The following is a 20,288-nucleotide window of genomic DNA, read 5'->3' on the forward strand; positions in this document are numbered from 1 at the left end:
AGATATGGTTACAAAGCACATGCTTTACCGACAGGAATGAAAGACTATTGAAAGCTGCATTTTTATCAACATTATTAGCGACCTACATTATACTGTTAATTTATCTGTGCTTTCCAAGTGAGAATTTGGAATCTGTAACCCAGATAACTTAGGGCAGTGTTTTACTGTCAGAGCTGGTCCACATTTGAAATTCCAATTCCATGGAAAAAATATGAAGTTTTACTTTGCTTTTTGTTCCAAATTAGAACTTCTAAAATACACTCCAGAGCAAAAAGGTACTGGTGGGAAGGACCAGCCAGAAGAAAGGGGAACAGACTGAAACTGTTTCAACCTTAACTAAACTCTTTGATAAAATTAGATTTCCTTTTGATAATAATTTGGATTTATTTGACATTATTGTAATATGACATGATCTAATAAAAGTTCAAACATGTAGACTGTAGCTGCATCATTTTAAGAAAAAAAAGTTAAGTATTTTTAATTATAAAAGGAAATACAGCGATTGATGTTTTAAGTAGATATAAGTAATCAAAGACAAAGGCAATACTCCCCTGCAACTTAAACATAATGCTGGAAACAGCTACAGTGCTGTTTGCGGATATGGGAGAGAAGGAAAAAGCATCCTCTCTTCCATCACATCACATGGTAGATACAACACATCAACTGTGCTATAAGAAGTGGCTACAGTTCCCTCTGTTCTTCTGGCTATAAAAGCTACCCCACTGTACTGTAAAAATGTAACAAAAAAAAATAATAATCAGACTCTAAAAATCAAATGAAAAGGTCATGTCATGTCAGAAGGCTGGACACCAGGGGCATCCTTTAGAAAGGCTTTTCACAAAGGACTGGCAGAGCCAGTGTTAGCTGGTCTGCTCTATCACTTTACTTTATTAAAATCCCATCATCCACCCCAGGATATGGACAAAATCTTATTCCCTGGTAGAGAATTGAGAGGGAGAGTTTGGAAATAAGGCAAAAGAGAAAGAGATTTTTTAAACAGCAAGAGGATAACAACTACAGAATATTCAGAAACTTAACAGAAAATGTGGCCTTGCAAATCAATATCTTAGAAGTTCGCAGCATATGCTGATGGAAATTCTAAATAAACACAAAATGTGTGTGTGTGTGTGTGCGCGCGCGCGTTTTGTTTAATACCCATTCGTTTTCTTCTCTTGGTTTTGAAACCTTACATATGATGGGATCAGAGTTAATGGAATAAAGTGTTGCTATTCTTGACTGAACTAGGAATTATGTTCCTTGCTACAGAAGCAAACAGTTCAAAGAAGCAAAAGTCATGAGGGCTTCTTGTCTTAAACCACAGTTTTACCAAACAACCCTGTATGTGATACGTAAACAAGCCTTTGGATGCTAAGTGCACACAATTACAGTGTAGTAAGCCCTGTTAATTCCCTGCAAAATTTTGCCCATAAGGAATATAAAACAATTACCTTTAACACAAAGCTATTTTGCTATTTCATTACTGTTACCAAAACAGAGAAGTAGAAGAATGGCGTTTTTATTTTTCTGGCTAATTTCCTAGTTCATCCCATAAAAGGAAAAAAATTAAGGAAAAAGGGGAAAAGAAGAGAAGAATAAATACAGAAATATGGTTCTTACCCTGAAGAACGGCAGTCTGGTTTATTTCTTTCAGAGCGATCTGTGAGAAAGGAGGCATAATATCAGCACAAAAGTTGGATGTTCTTTAGCAATACTAGTACAGAAGTCTTAAAAGAACTGTCACACTGTATGACTAGCAAAACCAAAAGCCAATTCAGTTACAAAACTGTTTTTCTGTACTGGACTACTCTGCCTGAGACCAAATAAAATTACTGCAAGTCTAACATTTGTTAAAATTCCTCTACTCAAAACACAGTATATTTAATGTTTTGCATTAATGCTTTGGAAGCTTCCCCTCCCTTTAGCTGAAATGAATAGGACCTTAGTTTAGGGTAAAAATAAGAGAGAAGGAAGAGGAAAAAAGAAAAACCACAGATTACTCAGCGCAAAAAAATCATTCCATGAATCATGGCTGGCAGAGTTCCCTGACAGGATGGGAGAAAAATCACCAGTTGGTTGCAGCAACATCTGCAAATACACTGAATCCAGTGCAGCCCCATCATTAACTCTTTGACTTCTGGGTGTTCTAGATACTGAATCTTTCTGTGTTTTCAGAAACGTTTTTTTTTATCCTGTATTTCAAGAAGCTTATTTGCACTGAGATTGACCTGCAAATAAAAATCTACACGGTACAATCATAACAACTCAGATAAACTTCTTTTGCTGAACAATTTATCAGTTGCTAAAGCCATCTCTAGATAAATTTCTAAAAGTTTTTTTTTTATTTTTTAAAGCTCCGCTACGCAAAGAAAGTATAAAATACTTCTCCTAAGAGTTAAGATTATCATACAAGCATTAAAAAATAACCACTGTTATCAGAATTCACATATTATCAGTTGTATTGTAAGTCCAGAATATCTCTTACCGCATGCCTTTTCAACTACCTGAAAGAAGCAATTGAGATTTGTGTCCTCCTAAGTTATGTATATTCTAAAATTAGAGGGGGGCTTAATCATTTATTACAGAAAGATCCACTATGCAATTAGAAGGATATTCTTACAGCTATATATAATCTCCACTGACCATGGTAATTTTGCTTCTGATTCCATCTGTGTGTACTTCAAACAGAAAGCTATTTTTCCTGTGTTAGTAAACACTTTACTGAAAAGCTTGTCTATACAGAAGAATAAGAGTCTTCCTAAAAAAAATTTCATACTCACAGATTGTATTTTTAACCTTAAAGCTCTGCATTTGAAATAAAATTTGTTCTCTTAATACCACACGTTTGTGTAGCTTTATCTCATGTACAGAAGAAATATTGTCCTCTCCAAGTTTTATGTGCTTATTTGATTATGTTTTCATTAAAGTGGTAAAAAATTATTGCATGTCAACAGTGCTCAAAGAAGTATCTAATACTTTTTCTATCCATAGGTGCTCCTATTGAGCTGTCATAGCCACACAGTGTATAATTTATTGTGTTTCTGACTCACAGTGATCTCCATTTCATCACACCGTGTGCTACTCTGTTAGGTAGAAACAGCACGGTATAGCTCAAACCAGAGTTGCAGCAACAGTTGTTCAAACACACACAGAAAGGCTCCTTCCATCCTTATCATTTGTTCATGTAATCTCCTAACCTGTGAGCACTGAAAAAAATAAGGCAGGACTTCCTACTGAAATCTGCCTGCCATATGTTGCTTGTTATCGGTGTTCCCTGTTATGTACACAGCCACAACCTCACAGTATTCAGACAAAACCCTCCCACTTCTAAAAAGATTGTGTGAATAAACCAGTAAGAAGGAAGAAAAGGTGTCAGAGCACATGTAAACACAGCGTCTGGGAGCTCTCCCCCTCAGCCCACGTCCAGTCGGCAGATCCACCACAGCCTGGCCACACCACTGCAACCGGCTCATTCAGGAAATCAATGCAATTCCCTTTTCCCTTTTGTTTTATTGAAATGTTGAAACAGGAAACATTACTTTTTTTTTTTTTTTTTTTTTTTACACATCTTATTTACTGCTAAACTTAGTGAAAGCACATCATCCACATGTACACTGGTCTTACTAAAAAGAACAAAGGGAAATGTAATCCTACAAGCACACTGTTAGCATTTTAAAGTAGAAATAAAACCTGCACCTGTTTAAGGTTATTGTGAACTTAATCTTTTAAATTTGATTTAGTATCAAGCATAACAAGAGACTCAAAGAGCTGAATCTTTCAATTTAGTGCTTAAATTTTGCAGTTCTAGATGCTGTTTTAGCATTACATACAAGCACCAATTCAAGTGATGTCACACACCTCTAGAATATGAAAGCCCAGAAGAAAACAGGCAAATTTTTTTTTTTTTTTTAATATACACACACATATACATATGTTACATTTAAACACACACACACGCAGATCCTATTCCTGCATTCTGCAGGCAAATCCTTGCCCTGCAGAAGTCGGGTCACAAAAGTGCATGTCCACAGCTGATTCTCTTTTACTCTATACATGTTACCTCAACAACTGAGACATCTCTTTGTAATCTTTTCTAACAGAAATAAGCAAGACAACTGTATAGATGCAAGGATCTGAAAATCAAATCCTGCACTACCAATATTCCTCTATATCAAAGACATAAATTGCTATAAAACATTATGGGACATGATGTCTTTCTAGCACAATACTGTATATCCTTCAATTCTAAACTCTGGAAGCCAAAACCGCATGTCAGATTAGAGCAAACATTGAATGTTTGCTGCACTAGCATGCACAATGAACAAACAGAGCAGTCTGCACTCCAGCATGGGACATTTATAGGAAAAAATTCCACTTCCAGTGACAGATGATACCTTCCAGACGCAAGCTTCCACAGATGAGACACCAGTACTGTTCTTCCTATCCTTGTGTTGCTGAAGTAATACAAGTCCTTACGGTGTATTTAGCTATAGTCAAATAGGCTAGGAATTCCTAAGCAGCTAGTACTCACAAGCTAGAGAACTGGATTGTTTGATTCTAAGTTTATTTTGGCTAATGAACTGTTCTTGAAAATCAGCATCATCTCCCCAACCTGATAGAGGAGAACAGTGTGTAGTTCAGAATTTGTGCTAGCATGGCAGATCTGTTGTCGATTTACTGACAACTACCCTAGAGGTGGTGCAGTGCTATCATGTCTAATTTTACTACAGCAGATATTGCCAGATAGCTCAGATAGCACAGACATACAGCACAAAGATGGTTCTTCTGCAGACAGAAAAAAAGTTCTTCCTGCCTGTCCTTCAATCCACAACTCCCATAGCCAGAGACTTGCAGTCTCTCAATCCATAAGAACTGACCATCCTCCAACCTCCCACAGTCCATACTTAAAGAGATTTTCTCCACTTCATACTATTATCTATTCTTTACAAAACCTTTGCTGCCCTTATACAAATACAGCCAGTGCGGGAGAAATATATTATCTTTGTTCAGCAGCAGGATACAGTGCAAGAAGTCAAGGAGCTGGCAGGTGGAGCAGATGAGGTGGAAGAAGTCAGATACTCCTGGCTGAGGTTGGGAAGACCGGTGCCAAGTTTTAAGCATTGCAGAAGAATCAAGGAAAGCATCAGCACACAAAGATCTGCTATTCATACCACAACTGTTTGGAAAATCTAGTGCTTATTTACAAAATCGTGCTGTGTATCTTTCATCAATACCACGGACACTTTATGCCTTTTTTCAGCATTCACAGATTGAGCAGCAGACAGAAATGTCATGTTCCAGTTGCTTTTAGAAAGGGTCAGGTTTCTTTAACTGGTGATTCTCTTACCCTTCAAGCATGGGAAAATTATCTTATTTGTTTGTTTGCTTTTAATATGATAGAACAGTTTTTCTTCTCAAGGAAAATATAAACACAACCATCAGGAGAAAAATAACTGACACAACATTATTTCAGTTGCTCCACAAACTCAGAATAGCTTAAGTTTTTGCCAAAAAGACCACCAAAGCAGAAAACAATAGCTTTTACGGCATTCACTCTTGTCTCTGGAAGACAAGCAAAGAAAAGGAAAAAGGCAACTCACACCAAACAGAGCCATTGTTTTTCTCTGTTTATTTTGCTTCTTCAAAGTATCATGTTGCTAGGAGTAACTTCAACTGAAAAGCGTGCTCTCACTAGAAAAAAATTTAAGTATAAACATGAAATGCTGTTGAAAAATGAGTGGAAAGTTAATACACATTCTGCCGTTTCGAACTTGCAAAGCTGCTGAGGAACTTCCAATGCAACTACCTCCTGAGGTAGGTAACTTCCTACTCTTAACCCCATCCCACAGCTTGATCTCTTTTAAAAGCTGAACTGGCTGAAGGGAGCAAAGGGAAGCACATACCATTTCCATTTCTGGGAAATACTGTGTTTTTCATCTTAATTATGGGTCTTGAATTGAGCAGCCACCAGAGGGGGCAGGACATCATAACACTCTTCAGGAAGAGGTGTAGTTAGAGCAACCAGCTGTCTCCATCTCTGTTGTTTATAGCCCCTGATGGCACAGCACTGGTTTCATAATGAAAAGTAGCATGAGATGCTTATAACAATACTTCTGTAATGATGGAAAACCTCTAGATAAACCAAGCAATGGGAACAGTGTGCTCTTAAGCAGTGCTGGGAACACCAAAATACAAAATATACAGAGAAGTCATAGTCTCAGAATAGCAATTGCTGAAAGAGGCTATACAACTTCCCCTAATCAGAATGCATTAATCCCCAATGAGCATACTTTTGTAAGCTTCCAGGCCTTAACAAATCTACATGCCAAGATCAATGCAGCAGCTTTACAGTGCGTCATGTAGAAATGCAGTGGCTCCTACCATTGTTTTAGTAACATGTATCTTGACTATTACCCATCTGATCATAACTAAATGGTCCAACAGTCCCTATTAGCCAACCGCATTAGATCAAGAGCCCCAAATTTCCATTTCAAATTGCCAACGTGGATGGGGCCCTCAGTTAAACTAAACTGCACATTTTCTGGGATAAAGGTCTGCATTTATGCAAGATTTTCAATGCTAGTTGCTTTATTTGCACTGACATAAGCAATAACTGCCAGTAATACTGCAATCTTTTTGTCTTCCATTCTGTTAAGGCACAATGTGGCTCACAGCAACTCTTCATTCTTTTTAGCACTTCTCTCAGGTAAGGAGTCAGAACAACACAAGTTAATTCCACTGTATAGAATCTACTATAAATTTCACTCAATTTTATTAGGAACTGCTATACAACAAAACCCATAAAACTGAACATTTATTTATGTATTTTAGTATCGTAACAGCAGAGTCCCTTATCAGTTGTTTAAAAGGCAGAAGGCTCAAGGAGAGATTAATGAGAGGCTTGGAAGAAACTTTTTTCATTTAGTTTATGTATAGCTTTCCCTTTACTCCAAAAGGCCACAAAAACAGGACACACTCAAAGTTTATAATTGTAAAGGCAGACAGTTTTTATACTTACTTTAAATTCTACAGTATGCTGCTGAATTCCAGAGCAGTACATTGCAGGAAAAAAATACATAACCCCCCCAAATGAAATTACACTAGTCTGTCAGTTTTAATACTAAACAGTAACCGAATCTTGTAAGGACAAAGCATTCCTGCAGTTTTTCATACTTGGTGTAATGCTTTTTTCCCCCACCCTTAAGCATGACTGATTTATGGCTGGGAGGGGACCCCAACACATACCTAAGAATGCGCTGAACCTCTGTGGTTGAGTATTCAACCTTGAAACCTACTGACCACCATAAAGCTTGTAATTATCCAAACACCATATTCTTTAACTTGCTAAAGAGATTAGCGATAAACTATAGTCATCTTTAAAGCCTTTTGTGCACTTGTACAATATATAAGTGAAAAAAAAATTTACTGCCCAGAGGCCACATTTGCCAGTGCTACATTTGCTGCTAATTTGTTTTTGTGACTCTGAATTTCCACCCCCTCATTCTTGCTCCTATGTTACTCCTTCATTGCAACAGCAAAAGTGTGCATGCATCAGTGTGAACATACATGCCAGCATAAGAGTGCGCCTAATGCAGAAACAAGAGAGAAAGGAAACAGATTGTGTAAGCTCTTACTGCTTCTCAAAAAGGTCCATGTTGTAAGAACCTAGACCAAACTGAGCACTGGGAACAGGTCTTGTTCTCAGGCTGTGAATGATAAAGTATATAGGCAATCAAATATACGAAGCATATGCATATGTTACCACACTTGTACCTTTTACCGCACTTGTTTAAGAAGGAAATTTAGGAGACAGTTGTTTCTAAAGCTCTTTTTTCAAGAAATGAGCAACTCCTGAAAGTACAAATCCACACATCTTCATACAAGACATCCCAGCTGATCAGTGCAATGTAATTCTTAGATTATGTACTTCAGGTACAAGCAGACATAGGTACCTGCACACCACCAGAATCACAGTGGGAGCTACTCAAGACAAGCCCTACTACTTAATTTTTTTTGATACTTTCATGAGGAAAATGCCAATTGGCCCAACTTTTTGATAGACAAAAGATTTATAACCACAAAATACCTTCCTCTCTAGGCATTTCAGAAATGTTATATCTACATTTCTGAAAAACATTTCTCTGATGTTGCTAGCATTGCCCATAAAAGGAAATTACCTTTCAAGAGCATGCTACTATCTCTTTCTTCCCAAATCAGAGATTCAGCATGCCTGTAGAGGCTCTGCATATTCCTCAACGAGACAACAGAGCTCAGAGCCTTACGGTACAGTATGTCTGCCTGCCATAGGGTGCTGATACACAACACGCAATAAATGCAATACAGTTACACATGTGTAAAACTTGTGGTTCCTACATTGTACTAACAGAGCATCTTATAAACATTCATACACCATATCCAAGATCCAAACGTATTCAATTCTTTTTCTCCTCAGGGGTTTGCCCTGCTTGTGGACCAGCACAACCAGCACCAAAAGTACAGCTCTGAACACCTGTGCGTAGGTGCACTTACCTGTCACAACATGCCCCTTACCACACTAATTTAGGGCACACTCTATGCCTGGAGACCTGAAATATGCACAGAGAAATAGTGCTGTTGAGTGACTGAGCCAATCATGATAAAAGGCTTTCTGAAAAGAATATAAAAAGAACCATTTTCTTTAAGTCTTCTACAGGGCATTTAGCTTGTTTGTTTTGGATTTTTTCCTGTTAAACAGCAGTTTCTTAAACTTGTGCATTCCTGGCCACAGGCAGGATAATTTGAGGCTATGACTGCAGGGGATATCAATTCCACCATTTAAGCAGTTTCCTTTGACCTACACAGCACAAAAGCACGTGTTGTAGAAACAGCCTTTGTTGTATACGTTTCAGATAATAATTTACAATTTTTGATAAATCACACCCTACGTTCAAAAGATGTAATCTCCGTCTACTATGCTATATAGTAAGAATATTTATTCTTGAACATAAAACACTTTGCAAATTTCACCGTTCCCACTCTCCCTGCCAACCCAACAATACTGTCCCATTGGGCAATTAAGTTTTCTGAATTTGCTTACCCAAAACAATGTTTTGATTGTTGAGATGGCAAACCTCAACAACAAATGTCTCCAGTGTAACCTTATGCATTATGCACTTGGTAGTTAAGCCTTATTTAATGTGCGCGAGACATGGATTCACAATAAAGTGCTGAATAGCAATATCAGCAGAAGATACTCCCACTTTTGTAACACAGGAAACTAATTCAGCTTTAAAATAAACAAACAAGAAGAATCTTTTCTGGATTATTTCATCCTGTGAAGCCACTGACAGCAATAGAGATGACACCGCTTCCAGTTTAGGAATTGGACATTATGGTGAGTGCAAGTAAGGGCATAAGTCTGCACTTTGGGAGGAATTTGGAGACTAGCAGGATGAAATGATGCAGAAAGAAAGAAAATTACTTATTAAAAGATTGTAACACACTCAACCATAAAAGAAAAACCTCTATAAAACCAGAAGAACTGTACCACACAAATAACTATATTTATTTCTCTTAAGATACCACTGAAATACTCAATAGCTTGTTCTTTAAATATTTTGTGGTCCCTTGTCACTATTTATGATGAAAGAATCCCCAAATTGTTTACCCAGTCCACATAAAGACACCTAACAAGAACATTCTTAAACCTCAATGATTTTGTTGCAAGTACTGATTTTCTATAGAAGTGCATTTGAAATTAGCCTATTAACAAAATGTTTTCCTCCAGTGACATTGGTAATACTGCCCAACAGCCATACAGAAATACAAAATTCTGGGAAAGTGAATGTAGCAATTGCTTCTCACATGCACTGGATTTTTCTTAAGTACCACAAAATGGATTATTCCCAAAAAGGTCTCTTGCACTTTATCATAAAAGAAAGATTACAAGATCTAGAAACATCATAAAAGGGATTAATTCAAAGGTGTAAAAATTGATTTGTTTAATAATGTTGGTATATACCAATAAATTGTTGCAATCTGAGATAACCCTCATCCATTAGCATTGGGCACATGCTTAAAACTTGTGCAACTTTAAGCTAGTATTCCACAGAACAGGAAGCCCAGCACTTTTCTATTCTTGAAACATGTCGTATTTTAATGCATATTATTTGATAACGTAAACATCAGCATCCAAAATTCATTTTTTAAGATGTGAGTCACCTGGCATTCTGAAGACATTTTACTGAGGTGTAAGATGAGTTTATCCACATCTACTCCAAGTGAAGTGTTAAACATATACCAAATCCCCTTTAAGGTACCTCAGACTCCTTCGTTACTGGTGTAACATGTGCATGTAAATCTGCATACATGTGCCCTTTGGTCCTTGAGGACCATCCTGACCAGAAGTCACTGTGTACGGCTGGATTCCTTGCACTGTGATTTTACCTCATGCAGAAGGCGTGTCTGTGCAGTAAATCTGATCGCTCTGTAGCCACGTCTTTTGCATCAGGCCGGTCCACGGGAAAATGAAGGTGTGCAGACTCATCTGACCAACACTGAAATAGGGTCTTATACAACTAGAGATAGGAAGTTGAAAGGGGAGCCCAGTTCAAACAGTGGGAGTGCATCAGAAGTCCTGGGTAATCGGTAAAAGTGCCAAGGAGCAGAAGACGACTGAGGAAGTCCATGGGTCCTCACTGACTGTGACAAGGACAGAAAAGATGCAGTCGCTGGACACCAGTGCCATTGCCTTCTTAACACAGGTCCACTTGCCTAACCGGTGGGGAACATACATATATTCTCCCAAGCTCCAAAAGAGAAGAAAATAACAATGTTTTATAAAGAAGGAAGACAGGAGGAAAGAAGAGGGGGACAACAAGGAAATAGTAAGTCGTGAAATAGAAACACCACCTGCTGTGATGAAAGAGAGGCAGGCAATCCTTCCAGAGCACAGGGCTTTTATACCACTTTGTAAGAACTTCAAGCATGCTCAGTAGAAATGAGTATGGTTCACAACACACAGCTTGGTGTATTATTTTTTAATGAAAAATTGAAAACATGGTTGAATTCAACACAATTGACAAAACATATACAAATCACAATAAAAATACTGTGTCTCTGTGTACAAAATGAAAGCTGTAAGTCACAATTCTAAGAAATGCATTATAAACAACCACTCATATTAGATGCATACACCTTTCATTCTTCACATGTGGCCCCTGTATTTCAGGCAAGAGCTGACTGCACCTAACTCTGGGCTCCTGAGAAGTTACAGTATTTCACGGAGCCTTCTCATTTGTTTTTCCAAATGTTGAGCCGTTGGACTTCTCCTTACAGCCTCTCAAAAAATACACAATAGAAAAAGCAGCTATCATAAAAGTATTTTTTTAGCTGCTTCCAGCCCTGACATCAGGTTAGTGCATCTTGTTGTCAGTCTTCTAAATGCAAATTCCACCCATTCTGTTGCTACTCACAGTAACATGAAGCAGTTTCCCTACTGTCCAATGAGAGGCTGCAAAAACCATACGGCAGCCTTAAATGAACAAGCAAAAGGATGTCAAAGCCATAAGCATCCAGAAACCCTCAAAACAAAGGATCCTGTGTTTACTGCAGATAAACCCATGGTTCCTGTGCACTCTGGTAATGCTGGCAGAGACTGTTTGATTTCTTTGGTACCTTGGAGAAATACCTCTCCTCCCACGCACTCCCAGACCTCTCCTCTTGCCACTCCCATGCACACACCAAAAAGGCCTACAGATCCTGTCAGAGGCATCCAGCCTCTGTAAATACACTAATAAGTACCTCTACATTGCTACGGTGCCAAGAGTAAAATACCATAATGACACACCTCAATTAAATTGTTCTTAATAACTGATCCACCAACATCAAGCTAGTGGACAGCAATTAGAGAAATGAAGCGTGCCTAACGTCACGGCAGCAGCTACTGTGCATTTCCCAGAGATGATATTGGTTATCTACAGCAAGCTTTCTACACCAGCACAGAAAAAGAGATTTTGTCATCATGAACTTACGCCCATGAGCGCTGGATACATGAGGTCTGCAGCATTATCCTACCTCATCGTTCAGCGATACCTGTCCCACACTGCTAGTGACACTCTTCCAAGCACTGTCTTTACCTGCTTAAACAGGGTGTCCCACCCTCAGGAACTCCATTCTCAGGTGAACTTCATCATTCCAGTCTGGAGATCACTGGGTGTTTCGTCAGACATACTTGCAAAGGTTGACAAGCTTATGACAAATGTCAAAGCTTACAGCATTTGCCATCAGATAAACTGTGGCACCTGACAATACTGTTTTCAAAGAAGGAGAGAGATTTCTTCCAAAACTTTTACTTTGATCCCAAGTCCCACATTTCTATTAGTTTCTGTACCCTAGATTTACAATACGGACAGTTACACAATGAATACAGCACACTGATGGAGCAATTTATTATGAGAAAGTTATCAAAATGCTAAGCTTGTTTCCAGGTGTTTATGTCCCATCGCTACTACAGGATAAGCCAACAGTATTTTAATAATGAATAACATCACAGCACACTGTACACTCAAAAATTCTTGTAAATGATTTAGCACAGATGTGCACAACCTGAATCAATTTTCATGTGTAGATCTGTGATATTGAGTGCTCAAGTTTTAATGCAAGACAGAGTGCATGATGAATACAAATTTATCACCTTAAGAAAACAATTTATATTCATTTTAGCTTCTCTCATAAATAGAAGCAAAATGTTATAGCTGAACAAAAAAATCAAATGGCTTCTTTTATGCATGCAATATTCTGTCTAGAAGCAGAATGGATCAGAAACCCCTTTGTAGGAAACACAGTGCTTGAAAATTTACTGAAGTTTTTAAAAGTGTAAATCACCATGCTGAAAACCATCTTAAAAAAGCAAAATATAGAGAAATTTATCATCACAATTCCGGAACTAGTGAATACCCAGTAAAAATACCAACCAGCAAGTAAAAGCTAGTAACTGATCTTATATAATCAATAATTGTGTTCCTTACTACCATGTAAGATTTTAAGATCGAAGTGTAAGTGGATTCAAAAAAGGAATTAAACTCCTGAAAGATAAATCCATTGGCAACAATTTAGCAGGGCCTTTCACATGCAGCCTCCAAGAAGTTGCTAAGACATTGACTGCAGAGAGGAAGGAATCTCTCTTGGAAGTAAATATTGAATCCTAAGAGATGTTTCTTGCATACTTTCCAGAAGACATGTGTAGGCAATTGTAAGAAACAGGTTCATCATCTGAGAAGATGAACCTTTTGTCTGATCCAGTATGACGTTCCTAAGGACATGAAAATTATAAAATTCTTGTTCCATGTTTTTTTTCAGTTTGCACAGTGGGGCACATGTGAGCTACTATCACAGCTCTGAAAGGCTGAGGCAGTACACCCTATTAGTTATAGGACTGACAATGTCAATAATTTGAAATCTTCTGCACGTTCTGATCCAATCCCATTTTCTCCAAAAGCCTGAACAAGCTGACTGAGGTGGTGACTCACACACAAAATAAATACAACAACTTCTTAAAAAGCTTAGGGGGGAAAAAAGGCAGTAGGAAAGAAAATGAGCAATAAGATCTGTTGCATTCAGCTTCTACTACGGTGTGAACATTTTCAGCCTTGCTTTCATCCAGCCCTTCAAACTGGACCCAAATACAGCTACATACAGCCACAGAAAGCAGGTATAGATTTGTTTTGTAACATATGCAAGACCTCATAAACCAATTAAGTTCATCTTTGAAGCATCTTATTTAGAATTCCATTAAATCTTGTAAGAAGATGCTAAATTCTCAAGTCAGAATGTCAAATTGATATTTTTAGAATAACACACACAATCCATATAAATGTCTGCTGATTTGCACCACCACCTGAAGCAGTTAGTGTAACACAGCACTACATCAGATGGTCAATTTAAAAATACCAATATCCATAAAACCCTGTGTCTTTCAAAATTCATACAATGTTGAGGGAAAAAAGGAAGTTTTCCTGCTATGTGCCATCAACCGCTAAATCTATGCTTTCCTGCAAAACTTATTTTTGTCCTTCACTGAAGGGAACGATGCTTGCCAATCATAAACCACAGATAAACAGATGATATATTGTCTTCCCAAGTCTGCTGCTGGAATGCTTCAGTAACTTTGGTGCATGTTGTTTTTCAAAAGAAGAGTAAACATCTTGGCCAGCAATGAAGCCAGTGCTTCCACTTCATTTTTGGACAGTTTGAGAACCTGAGTAAGTGAGGCAGGACTGCGCAATGAGAAGGCTGAAGGGGTCAGACTTCTTTAGTCCGGAAAAGAGGAGGCAAAAGAGCTATGTAACAACAGCACGCAGCTACTTGAAGGGTAGCAACAAGATCCCAAATGCAAACTCTTCCTGGTGTTAGTGGACAGTGGCTTGGGAGGTTCAGGTTGAACATCAGGAAAAATTCCTTCACTAGGAGATAGTGCAGCACTGGAGCAGGTTTCCCACTGAGGCTGCAAATCCCTCTCTTTTGTGAGACTTTTCAAGACACAGCTAGGCAAAGCCTTGGCTGGATGAATCTAACCTTGGCAACAGTCCTGTTCAAGCAGGACGCTCTCTTCCAGCCAACACTTCCATGGCCACAAACACAAAATCATCAAAGCAAAGAAACTAAACCATGCTAAATGTAAAGCACTGTATTTAACCATAGGTAATAAGCATCAAGAGAAGAAGTTTATGTCCAATGGCTTTAAGTGCTATCAAAATAAAATTTCTTTTCATACTACACATATTGTACGAGATATTTATTGAAACAACACACGCAGAACTACATCAACTTTTAATGGAGAGAGCGTCAACACTGCTTCTCCGTTTCTGATTTTAAATCAAGGCTATACTGTCAAAAGTAAATATTGACAAATTTATTTACAAATATTAAAGTTTTTTCCATCTGTAAACAATGACGACTATGGTAAAAGCTTCTTGCAATGAGGTTATGACTCGTTCTGCTCTTTGCTGTCCATCCCCATTCTTTATGCAAGAACCCTGATTTATCCTTTGTTACCTTGACAGGAAATGATTGCCTGCAACACAGTTAACAGCATGGTCTTCAGGCAATAACTCAATGGGTTATTCTCTGGCTACAAACTCACTGCTCCTTAAGCAAAGATATATTTTTGTGCCTTGCTTTGGCTATAACCTAAATGAAGAAGGTCCATTTCATCACTTAATAATAATACTTATTATTATTTGTCCTTCTACAGTTTCGTTGGCTAGGGAATGACCCTGTTGACTATCAGAAGGTATTCCGTTATTTTCCTTAGAGCAGCCTTCATTTTTAGAAGGGTTGTTTCTTCAGAAGACATGACATTCTTTGTGGTTCAGTCTACACTCTTGGCCAAGTAACTGCAAGCAGGTTTTTTTCTTGCCACTGACAGCACACTTGAATTTCAAGATATGTTGGTGAATTTTGACATATAGGCTACATTATTTAACTTCCACAAAAGCTTTAGTTAGTATCTTATGTTTACCTCAAGCAAGTTACATTCAAAGACTCTGAAATTTAGTGGAAATGTGTGCAGTAACTTCAACAGGCTATGGGAAAGGCCTAATCAGGTAATCTTTTTAATACTTACATGATACAATATATTAGCACCAGTTAGAGATTATTACAGAAGAATTACATTATTTGTGCTCTTCAAATTTTAAGTGTTTTACTGTGGTGGTGCCTCAAGCAATTATTAAAACTGAAGCCCTTGAGCCTGCATTGGGACTACAAAAACAGAACAGACTGAATCCCAGGAGAAAGAGGGAAGAGATGCCCAGCTGGCAACCAACTCTGCTACTTCTTGAACTTGTGAGCCAACTGATTAAATAAATAAATAAATAAAAACAAATACCCGCTCCCACCCCCCCAACTCTCCTCTCAGCCCTCTTTTTAAGGGCTTCTTGTGTACACGTGGACAGACTAGCAGATCATAGGTAGACCTTATGCATTTATTCAAGACAGCTGATCTGCTCCATCAGGATTTTTTTTTTTCTTCTCTCAATAAGAGACGATAAATGGTTACTGTTGCTATGGACAATCAAAACAATTTCCAGATAGCACTGAAGGACACAAGCATGCAGACAAAGAAGTTTCCAGCTGAACAATGCTGACTTCTGTTCTGTAAGATGCAGATCTTTCCACTTCTTAAATATAAGATTTAGTCAAGATTTTAAGAACACAGCTACTAACTCTTAGAGCCACCGTTTTCCTAATCATGCTTCCTCTCTGCTCCAGGGTCACTGGCACCCCTTGGGAAGTACTAACATCAAGCTGCTCATGTTAATGATCCAGTGAACCCTAAAAGGACATCATCACTTAATCAGTCTCAGACTTAAGAATTTCATGAAGAATTTCAGACCATCTTATTTTTTACTTCTTAAAGCCAAACACATATTTTGCATTAACATGGGAACAACTGCTGAACATTCTTGTATCAAATTCTTCATTTATCTGTAAAAAGTCCACGATGCCTGCAAATTAATGTTCACTGAATTTCATCAGACACACTACACAAACGTACCCCCATAACCTCTCAGCATGTTGAGTAGAGAAATATTCAACATTAATTTGTTATATTGGACACAGCTCATTGTTCTCAGCTTCCAAAACAAGTCAGCGCCAGTTTGATGTGGGAGTTGTGGGAGTGTAAAGAATTGATCCAACTCTGAGCTAGATCTTGTTTTGGCAAAAAAAACCCCAAAGCACTTAGTCAATCAATCAACCAAAAATAGATTATTTCACCCATAATCTAAAATTGCCCACTAGAGTTGAAAAAGTTCCAGAAAACATCTGAAATACTATGGAGAAACAGGAGGGGGGGGGGGGGGGAAGGCAGGGGGCACACAAACAGAAAGAAAACAGAGATGTTCAGTAAGCATAGCAAAACTCGTGTGCAAAATTTACAGCTGCTGTGTGTGAACAAATCACAGACAAGCATTTGTGATAAGTAAAACAGAGCAATATTAAATTATGTCAAAGCCTTTCCTTGTATTATTGACCATCTGTACTTTTAACCACACATTAAAGTACTAATCACAATAGCTCTTCATTATGAATTCAAATAAATTTCATTATTGACTTCTGTATTTGGCAATTTTATTTTATTTTTAAGTAAGGAGAAATCTGCCACATCCATAATGGGCTATTCTTTCTCCAGGAACACTGACCAGAATTCAAAGTGAAATAACACAGATACTGAATATGTTAAAAATTTCTCGTGCACTTTAGATAATATCAGAATACTAAGATAATCCTTCAGCCCTAATGCAGCGGCAAGGACACATAATCACAGAACAGTTTGGGTTGGAAGAGACCTTCAAAGATCATCTAGTCCAACCCCAATTAACCAATGCAGTTCATAACTAAGATTTACTATATTTACTATAAACTTTCCTGCAGGTCCACTTATTTTAGTCAGTAGTCACAGAATAAAAATCTAGTCAGAATATGAAAGTACACCAGATTAAGGTCCAAAGTCAGACTGAAGAGAGCCAGTAAGTCTATGGGGAAATAGGATATTAGTTTAGTTTGGTGGTGGTTGTTTTTTGTTTCCACTTTATTAAAAACAAACTAAATAAAAATACTAACATTCTAAACAAAAAAATCCAATGTTTTCTATTACTTCCCAGAGCAATGATGTATGTGACAGAAATATGAAACAAGGGGGGTAGAAATCGATCACGTTATTTTACTTATTTATGTTACAGTAAAGAAACCTAAAGGTTTCCAGCAAGACTGGCTTCCTTTCCCACAGCAGGTGACCAGATGATTCAGTTTAATGAACCTATACAGCTAATTTTATTCTTCTCAAATTTTTAAAGAACATATCCTAGTTCTCCTCCCTATCACTTAAAAAATCCCTGTACATATAAAAAAAAAAAATCAAACAATCAGCATTTTCTCAAGGGGAAAATCATTTTGTTAGAAGACTCTCAAATTGCTCTACTTAATATCTTCTCGCAGGTTTTCCAGAACATGGTAATTAAAAAGCTTTCTTGAATTCAGAGAAAACAATTCCATCGTCATGACATGCAGTGGGGTAAAAACAGGCAGTCAGACAAGTCAGCTGAGCTATCTATGACAACTCCACGGACAAGGACAGTTCTGCCCATCTCATCTTCTAATGTCTCCAAGTTTTCATTCCCTGCTTTAACATCAGCTCTGCAACTTGTCTAGTGCTTAAGAAAGCCTCTTCAGCTATTAAACCAGTAAAAAAGCCCCCAACCCAATCCAGCAAAAAACCCCAACCACCCAAACAACCCCCTCCACCCAGCCAAATAAATAACACCACATGAGTAGATCTCTAACAGCTCTCAGGCTGCAGTTTCACAGCAACCTAAGCCAAACTAACTCCTGGCATAGTCTCTTACCTCCCTCCGGCTGCATGTTCCTACTCTTTCCCTTGTGCCAGCTTCAACATTCATTAGAACCTGTACAAAACCATTCCAGCAAGCTGAATCAGCAGGCTCCCATCCACTGAAGAGAACAAGAAAAATAGCTCTCTGTTCAGCCAACGCACCAGAACAGGTTGGTGCAGGTCCTACCGAGCACAAGGGCTCCAAGAAAGGTCTCAGCAGCCACCAGGTAGATCAGCCCAGGCTGCCACCAAACCGCAACTTCAGTGACTTCACTCACCAACAGATCAGACAAGCAGCAGAGCTGACACAGGAGAAAGAGCAGAAGTGCACATCCACGAAAGAAATCACACCTCTAGCAGCGGCAAGCTGTTAGATTAGTTTAGCTGGCTTCATCCTACAGTATCTGGCATAGCACAACTGTGACTAGCTTCAAAGGAAAATACTACTACTTCATTCCGGTCTCCTGTGTTCTGGTCCTCCAATAAAACAGTGCTAATTACATGTCTGAGTGTTTAGTAAGTCAGAAGCATTTGTGAACTTTCACCTTTCAACTACCACTTTGCATACATACCTTGTATGTGCAGGACAAAGGTAAGCAACTGTCCTTATGCACTTCCATGCATAAGCTGAGCATACCAGAAGTTTAAGTTGTTCGCATTCACAATTAGTTTAATAGACTGAAATGCTTAAATTGACAGTCTGCTAAGATGCAACTACAACATTTCTTAAACCCTGCAAAAATATCCAATGGGTTATTTAACACCTACTTACATTACCATTTTGGCAGTGTAACTGCATATTGCACCTCAAAAAACCCCCACTTATTTTCAATAGGTTTGTAAATAAAGGTATAAGAGACTTGTCAAGTAAGGGAAGAACAGCAAACTCATCCACCTCAGGTGATATTCTTCACGGATGCCTTAAGAATGCTCTGCTGGGAGTCTGTGCCATCATCCACTGTAGAGTCTTGCAAACAGATGGAAAGAAGGTGAGACAGCTAAAGCAGAATGCTGTTCATTCACACATACTTTTCACCAGTAAGGTAAACAGTGCCCGACCCACTTCAAAGGGGCATTGTCAGGACAAAGTAATAATAAAAATAAAAAAAAGGACCCAGGCCCTTTATTACTGATTAGTAGCATTGTGCCAAAGACAAACTCTAGGAACAAGCTTTGCTCCGCAAGAAGGAGGCAAAGATTATATACATATATAAACCGTCCGTCAAACCAATTATGTGTTTTCCGCTAATAAAAATCTCCAAAACAAACACCTTTAAGAAGCAGACATCATAACTAGCAGCATGAACATTTAGCTATTGAGGAAACCATAGAGGAACCAACACTTTTTTATTTGCACCCTACCCTAGACAAGGCAAAACCCTGCACACATGCCAAGCCACAATAGTTTCAATAGGGTCCTGCTAATCCCGCACCTGTCCAGATATGCGGTGACATACCTAGGGTCACTGGAAGCCATAGCGCCTGCCTGTTGCAAGTTTTCTTCTGTGATCCTCCAAATTGCTGTGTTTTGCCATCTATGAGGGGACACTAAATTTCTTGTTGCTCAAAAGGATGCAAAACCACATGAATTGTAGAAGTTACTACATCGTTAAGGTTGTATCATAATTATTAAAAATCAGAATATTTGAAATTCAACTTTAAACATGCAGTGCGGCTGAGATCTTCTCTGGAAACAGACCATAGGAAAATGACTCATTCTGGAGGGGCTTTTACACTGACAGAAAAAGGAACGCTGCATTCACACCTCAGTGGCTACAGAAAAGTGGTAACGCGCATTGCCCCTCAATTAACAATGACGTCTTAAGTAAATACTTTCAACTGCTGCCAGGGTCCACTGGATTTCACCATTTCAAATAAAAGCTTGTCGCGACCTCCAAGTCTCTCCACGAAGACTTAT

The 20,288-nt window shown here is 38.3% G+C and overlaps 1 protein-coding gene across 4 annotated transcripts in view; it reads right to left on the reverse strand.

The window, feature by feature from the left end:
• The window catches only part of SH3D19 (SH3 domain containing 19), a 116,803-nt gene that overhangs the window by 65,639 nt on the left and 30,876 nt on the right, over window positions 1-20,288 (reverse strand). For all 4 annotated transcript variants that reach the window (XM_052777063.1, XM_052777054.1, XM_052777044.1 and 1 more), the window contains one exon: window positions 1,618-1,657. Coding sequence is in view for 2 of the 4 variants with exons in the window: in XM_052777054.1 (XP_052633014.1) it covers window positions 1,618-1,657 (40 nt within the window). In the remaining 2 variants the exon portion in view is untranslated. The remainder of the gene's footprint in view (window positions 1-1,617; window positions 1,658-20,288) is intronic.

Source organism: Harpia harpyja, chromosome 2 (genome assembly GCF_026419915.1).
Source record: "Harpia harpyja isolate bHarHar1 chromosome 2, bHarHar1 primary haplotype, whole genome shotgun sequence".
NCBI classification, from domain to species: domain Eukaryota; kingdom Metazoa; phylum Chordata; class Aves; order Accipitriformes; family Accipitridae; genus Harpia; species Harpia harpyja.